The following is a 7,756-nucleotide window of genomic DNA, read 5'->3' on the forward strand; positions in this document are numbered from 1 at the left end:
CTCCAAGAGGTGGAGAATTCTTCTTGTCCCTATACACCGTCACTAAAAGAACCTGGCAGAGGTTAGCAGACTTTGTTCATTTCACTGCAGGGAAAAATCTCTGGCTCGTTGAAACAAAGCACAACAACTACACATGTTGTTATGGTAACGCTCTATTTACAATGTGCTAAATGTTTTAAATAAGTGTGCTAATTACTTTGGATGTTAACTCCTCATTTTGTGGATTCGAATGCTCACTTGCTAATGACTGTTTATTGACCTTAAGTTATAGGTCTGTCTACATCTACAGCGACAGACTTTTCTCTCAGAATAAAGGCATGTACTGTGAGGTGTTTCCTTTAGAATTGTTTCCACCGTCTTGTTTAGCTGATGTAACGTGTGAATGCATCAAGGACTTTCCGTTCCTGGCTTCCAACCACACACACACACACACACACACACAAACAAAATAGTATTGTTGTCTTTGTCTTTACACTGAAGTGCAACTCAATAAGAATATTCTTAATCCTTATACCTAATCCTAAGTAATCTTTCTTCAGGGGTTCTCACCAAATGTCCCTTTGAGGACAAAATCAACTTTTAATCGTATCATCATAGGTACACATGGTCCCCAGAAATGGGTAAATACATACACACTATTCCTTTAATTACAAATTGGGCAGATGGAGGCACCTCAGGTAGCAGTGAGATGCAGTGAGACCTGGAGGATGTGGTGCATGGCAGGATCGGTCCTCATGAGAAAGCTGTCACCATGCAATATCCATCCTGACGCTCCAATAGCCAAGCTTACACTGCTCATCTACTGTGACGAGGGACTCTCCCTTTTCTTTCTTTCTTTCTTTCTGTCTTTCCCTCTCCATCTTTGTCTGTATTTAGAAAAAATAGCTGATCCGTCTTTTGCAGGATGGCTAGCTGTGATGTAATATTTGATTGACAGCGGAATGTGCGTCTTTTAAAATCCTCAAATGCATGACTAGATTTGTGGGACACACATTAGATCATTGAATGTCTGTGCAGTATTATTTCAGTCGCTGAAAATCAACCCCCCCCCCCCCCCGCCCCCTCTCTCTCTCTATATATAGATATATAGATATATAGTTGTAGAAAATCTCTTCGACCTAAGTCCAAAAATTTAAGAGACAAGGGGTTATAGATGTCAAAAGATCAAACTTTTGTTTGAAGTCAAATAAAGCTGAGACCTCTGCAGAAATTCTGAATCATACAATCATGACATGGGCTTTTTATGTTGTCTTCCAACAGCTAGCTCAACTAGGCAGGTTGTACTCCTGCTCCTTAATTGGAACAACCTGTCTTCTCGCCAACCATTAACTCCTAGTCATATACGATTTACAGTTGTGGCGCAAGTCAATTCATTTGTAAAAAAGTTTTGTTTTATTCTTACAAAGTTTACTCTATCAACATAATCATATTTCCAAATGTAGTCTTTGGCCACCACAGTTGTCCTGTTTTAACATCCTACAACATTCCTAAGCCAGGTCGGCCTCAGAGCTCAGGCAGAGGCAGACCTTCCCTACTTAGGCTCCCTAATTAGGCTCCCTAAGCCAAGTCTGCCTTAGGGCTTAGGCACAATTCCTTCCTATTATGGGTCTCCTGTGAGTATTACTATGACATAATCCTATACACTGGTTACATAGGAGTTGACTGAGGCATTGGATGGAGTCATGGATGTCTTTCGGTGCTATGGTTAAATGTGGTTAAACATTCCTCTACTGGAAGATACAGCTCTCTTTTAACTCAATACATACTTATATCATTTTTCAACTCAATACATATTATATACTTATACCCCCCCCCAATCCCCTCCCCCCCTTCAGTGGTCAGTTCTGATTGATGCAGTGGCAAAGCACTCCTCGGCCTCTCAGTAAGGCGGCTTCGAATGTCTTTTATTAACTCCTCAGCTTATGAATTCTCCTACATGCTTTGTTGTTGCTGTCGCTGTTTCTTTCAAATGTCAAGACAGTCCATTGTTCTGTTTAACTTGCCACGTCTTCCTTCCTCCCTGCAACCCGCTCAGTGATCTCATTTATTAAATGTCATGTAGGGAGTGCGCTGGCGCAGAACGCACGTTGTCAACTCGTGAAGCGCGCGCGGGCCTTCCGCAGGCGAAAACGCGTTTAAGGTACGGTCTGAAACGCCAGAGCGATTCCGTCATCTTGTAAAAAAAAAAACTGCAGGCAAAATATTCTAAACAATAGGTCGCGTTTCTTAAGTTATTTAGACAGCGCTATAGCGATATGCCAGCTATGATTCTGTAAACGACGTGCTGCGTATAAGGTCATACAGGTGTCCATGAGTCCTGCAATACCGCGCGCGCACTCACGTGTGTGAGTCGGTGTGTAGTATTTGTGTCTTGCATGCGTATGGGAACACTAACCTATAATCGATTTAATGAAAGTTTTTTTTTTTTTTTTTTTACATTAATTTCCCTTGCAAAAAAAAAGGCGTTCTCGCGCATTCTTGGAGTCATTGATAAAGACTACATCATTTGCCTCCATAATCCATTAGAACGCAAATGACCTCTTGTCCGCGTGTCATGGCCCCCATTTTTCAAAAGAACTGAGCAACGACTCCTTTCTCTCTTCAGAATCACAAGTACCTGCAAGCCCACCTGTATGATTCTTCTTCAGAAGAGGCGGTGCTTTGCCACACGTCACGAGCTGTAGAGGCGCCGCGATTGGCAGCCCAGAGACGCGCTCGTGGGCCGGTGGGGAGCAGAGCGGAGGGGTGGGGGCGAGGGCGCGTGCTCACCAGCCTTTGTGTATCACTTCCAATATCTCACGCGTCAATAATTGAGCGCGCGAGCAGACGGAGCCCCGCGCTATGTGCTCAACCGCGCGCCGACTAGACGAGGGCCTCGCTGCGTGCACCACCGACTCGAGACGAGTTCACAGGAAAAATACGACGGACAAAAGGATCTAGAAACGGACAACTCACAAATCCCAGGCAGGTTTCGGAGAAAAGACAAATAATAATAATAATAATAATATAATAATAATAATAATAATAATAATAAAGAAAGAAAAACCCACTTGATTTGGACATCCACACCTGGAGAGCGCTTCATTTTCAGTGCGGGGGAAAAAGGTCTGGAGACAAGCTGTGACTTTGAGAGCGAGCTGAAGTAGGAGAGGCTGAGAGAAGTGGTGAGGAGACTGCAGGCTGAAGTTACAGTAATGCTGGTGTTTGTGCTGTGCGCGCTGGCGTTAGGTTGCCTCGCGAGCGCGCAGAATGAGACGGAGCCCATCGTGCTGGAGGGAAAATGTCTGGTCGTGTGCGACTCGAACCCAACTTCTGACCCCACCGGAACAGCGCTCGGGATTTCCGTGCGCTCTGGAAGCGCTAAAGTCGCATTCTCCGCTGTCAGGAACACCAACCACGAGCCGTCAGAGATGAGTAATCGGACAATGGTCATCTACTTTGATCAGGTAACTTTATTAAATATGAATGTAAAAAGCGGGGGGATTAAATAGGGTCGGTTCGCGATTAAATATTGCTATTGTAAGCACGGTGCTGGTGAGAAGCTGCTGTGATGTTGCTTTGATGGAGCTGCTCTCAGGTGGGACACTGGGATATTTTTCCTCAACGTGTCCACTGATAGTAAAATCGAATTAAATAATAATAATAATATGAAAAGTACCGAGTGTGCAAATATGGCTTGAAAGCGCTGCAAATCGAGCGGAAAATTCTGTTCGGATTTCATTTCATTCACAAACTTCAGTTTTATTCATAACCTTTACGTTGAGTTGTATTCCAATAAACCAGATTTTACATTTCAGTTCTGTTCCGATTAGTGCCTGTTTGTATGATCGGACTCTTTATTCTCTGCGCTGCGTCTTCTCTTGCAGGTTCTCGTGAACGTCGGCAGAAGTTTCGACGAAGAGAGAAGTAATTTCTTCGCCCCACGAAAAGGGATTTACAGTTTTAATTTCCACGTCGTGAAGGTTTATAACCGTCAAACTATCCAGGTCAGTAGTTTTCTCTGTGCGCATCTGTCCGCGTCTGCGCGCGTGTGCGTGCGTGCGCGCGTGCGTGCGTATGTGTGTAGTTCTGATTGATCGTGATGGACAGGCTGATGCAAACCAATATAAAAATAGATAAGTATCAGTGTTTATTATGAAATTATTTAGAGGGAATGTTTCAACACTATCCACCGCCTTATTAATAAATGTAGCCATGGCTTTGAGCACATAAGCGGAGTATTACGCACACGAACTAATGACTTCTGCACCAGTGCCTGTGTGTCCCATGTGGAGTCACTCGGGATTGGTCAAGATCAGCGAGCGTACCGCAAAATATCAAGACCCTGTAGTGTAGTGACAATAAATGACTTTCACATACGTAATTAATTAATTTATATATATATATATATATATATATATATATATATATATATATATATATATATATATATATATATATATATATATAGAGGTTGGAAAGATTGTGTGTGTATATATATATATATATATATATATATATATATATATATATATATATATATATATATATATAACATCTCTCATTAAAACATTCCAAGAAATATCCACTCTGTTCTTTTAGACGAATCAGGCTGACAGCGCTGTTATTTAAAACTATGACTAATTCAAACTTATCATGATGTTTTGCAGTCACTTTGCATTATTGAGCTCTGAATAGGCCTACTAGTGAAATTATCTCAAGGGCAAAAAAGAAAGAAAAAAAACCCTGAACAAGGGCCAAATTACACCTTTTGTGAAGTGAGAAATAAAAACAAGCAAATTATTTAAACATTCACCCACCACATCTCACACACAGCGTGCAGAATAAATAATTAGGAGCTTGAATAAAAGCAGTTTTTTCGTGATTAAATGAAAGGGGAAAAAAAGAATAAGGAAGTCTCAGAGGCAGAAAGGTCCAACGAAAAAACATATCTTCATGCAGTTTGCTTCACGCCTACTCTAAACCTCAACAATAGCTCTTTAATCATATATATGCATTTATTCACAATGCATCTATTTGGAGGTTGTTAGATGTCTGGTCTTAGTGTTTGATTAAAACTGTGAAATATAGGCCAAATAACATATAAATGCAAAACATAATACTCATGGTGATATATAATTATGCATATACATAAATCAATGTATTAAGCAAATACACTGTGAGAAAAGAGAGTATTCGTGTGTACTGGGGTGGTACCCTTATCTTTTGTACCTTCATTAACTTTTACCTGGAAATGTGGATAAAATGTCTTTTATTAGATCTTTATCTTTATACCTTTAAATCTTTATGGAATGTACACCATATCCACATTTCCAGGTGAAAGATAGATATTAAATGTATAAAGTGTGTTTGCTTGAGGGTATCACTCCAGTGACAAGGAATGGTGCAGCTTAGTACGCTTTTCTTCAGGAGAATGTATCAATAAGGCTATCCATTTAATGAGCCTTATTTATTAATATGGGCTAACTGAAGCATCATAACCGCAGTGACCACTAAGCTTTAAAGTTAGTCAGTGGTTAAAAGCTCTCCTGTCATCCATGCACAGTGCATATATCCACAATGTATGAATCTCACTGCATGGATTGCCTATGAATAAATCATTTACACAGGCCTTTTAAACTCGAGCGCATGATCTTCGTTGTATTTAGTTTTACCCGACAAATGCTCACCAGGTTTAAAACCAGGACAAGCCAGTGAAAGGGATTTGTACGCATGTCATATACTCTTTTAAGTGTGTTATATCAGAACCAGCAGTCATTTTGAAGGCTACTGTGCCTTTTGCCTTCTAAATAGTTACTAGCAATTATAGGAGTCTTTTTGTGAAACTACATCAAAGACAAGATTATATAATGAGTTAACCAACTAAAATCTCTAATGTAACACTTTCTGTGTTATTTTAAGTGTAGTATACCAAATGCAAAAGTAACTAAACGTGCTGATAACAGTCTTGGAATAAACATATAACAAATAAAGTTCTTTACATTACAATATGTAAGCTTTCTGGTACATTCTGAATGAAAGTGGCTGAAAAGATACAAATCCAAGAATACACTTTTTTATGCAGAGGTAGTGACATCATATGTTTTACTCTTGGGTTAAGAGAATACTTCTGTAATGGCATCTTGCTGTTGTAAAACGGTTACTTTTTCATCATGCACAATATTCAACTGAAAAAGCCTGTAGAAGGCCATCTGGACCGCAAACGTACCTGGTCGCAATATAAATATTGTTGATATTTTATAAAGGTTATCAGATTAAATTGATCTATCATAGATCATAGATTGAGATTATCCATAAAACTAGGTTTAAAAATAAAATCTTGAATCATTAGGAATGGACCTCTGTGCCTACAAAATGTTTAAAAGCAGAAAGTCTCTTTAATCTTTAAATCTCTAAATAGAAACCACTCAAAGTGACCAGCCACCATTCTGCTGTTATCCAGCCCGGGAACTGCGTGTCAGAAGCTGTTTGTTCTGTTAAATACTGAATTATTCAAGGGTGATGACCCAATCAGTAGACTTCTGTCCATATTCCCTCTCCTAATTGGGTGCTTTAGCGTTAATAAAGTGACTTGAATGGACCTGACATCCTGCTCCAACTGCTTCTCCATTTGTTCTGCCATGTAATTGCTGCTGATGGGAACAATTGACTGCATGTCTTTTTGCCAGCAGGGATTACACGGACTGTTCCATACATGTCTTTCAACTCTGCTATTGATGTATGGTATACTCTGTTACACAGAGACGCCATGACTATTATCTATTAATAGATCTACTGTATGATTGTGGTAAAAGACATTTGATATTAGACATGTTTTTTTTTTTATACACACATACAGTAATTCTGCTCACTGAGCAAGTATCGTGTTATTTTACTCCACTACAGAGTACAAAACCCCCGGTACTCTCCCTATGGCCCATAAAAGCATCAATAAGCTTTAAAGCTCAATTATAGCTTCTAATGCTGAGACATTCACTGGTTATTAACAAGTGTATGAATGACAGTTACTGAACAGAGATGCGAATGAAAGTCAGTCCACCTCGTAAAAGTTTTGCCTAGAACACCGCAATAATTACATCACATCAAGATGTTTTACTTTATGATAGTTTATATATGGAGAGGAGGAAAGCATGGTTATGTTTTTTTTTCCCAGAAAGATGATAAACTGTGAATTAGAAGGGGGAAAAAAGAAAGTTTGTAAGTGCCTTGCTTATAACCTGTGTCCTTGTTACAGGTGAGCCTCATGCACAATGGGTGGCCTGTGATCTCAGCCTTTGCTGGAGACCAGGACGTGACGCGTGAGGCTGCCAGTAATGGTGTTCTGATTCAAATGGAGAAAGGCGATCGCGCCTACCTCAAGCTGGAGCGGGGCAACCTGATGGGTGGCTGGAAGTACTCCACCTTCTCTGGCTTCCTGGTCTTCCCTCTGTAGACGAGGGGCTTTCCATGTAGGGACTATTGCTCTTCAGCTCACCAGCTTGTGGGACTGTGGCGATAGAGTGAGAAAGAGAGATGATGATAGGGAGAAGGTGTGTTTGTGTGTGACTGAGATATATATATATATATATATATATATATATATATATATATATATATATATATATATATATAAAGAAGGAATTTGAAAAGAGAATTAGTGTGGCTAGCTCTTTGACATGCTCGCTCCGCTGCTTGCCTACAGCTCTGGACAGCCAAAACTTTTTTATTTTATTATAATGATTACAATAATTAACAATTAACAATAAAACTATAGAGG

The 7,756-nt window shown here is 39.9% G+C and overlaps 1 protein-coding gene across 1 annotated transcript; it reads left to right on the top strand.

The window, feature by feature from the left end:
• Positions 1–3,194: 3,194 nt before the first annotated feature.
• cbln1 (cerebellin 1 precursor) lies at positions 3,195–7,544 on the top strand. The gene is made up of 3 exons (XM_053622266.1): positions 3,195–3,446; positions 3,867–3,986; positions 7,235–7,544. The coding sequence occupies exons 1-3, from the start codon at positions 3,195–3,197 to the stop codon at positions 7,430–7,432; spliced, it is 570 nt and encodes a 189-aa protein (XP_053478241.1). The 3' UTR covers positions 7,433–7,544.
• Positions 7,545–7,756: the final 212 nt, after the last annotated feature.

The sequence above is a fragment of the Ictalurus furcatus genome, chromosome 4, assembly GCF_023375685.1.
Source record: "Ictalurus furcatus strain D&B chromosome 4, Billie_1.0, whole genome shotgun sequence".
Lineage (NCBI taxonomy): Eukaryota > Metazoa > Chordata > Actinopteri > Siluriformes > Ictaluridae > Ictalurus > Ictalurus furcatus.

Coding starts and splice junctions, on each gene's coding strand:
- cbln1 (XM_053622266.1), top strand. CDS start 3,195: ATGCTGGTGTTTGTGCTGTGCGCGCTGGCGTTAGGTTGCCTCGCGAGC. Junction 3,447..3,866: donor TGGTCATCTACTTTGATCAG/GTAACTTTATTA, acceptor CTTCTCTTGCAG/GTTCTCGTGAACGTCGGCAG. Junction 3,987..7,234: donor ATAACCGTCAAACTATCCAG/GTCAGTAGTTTT, acceptor TCCTTGTTACAG/GTGAGCCTCATGCACAATGG.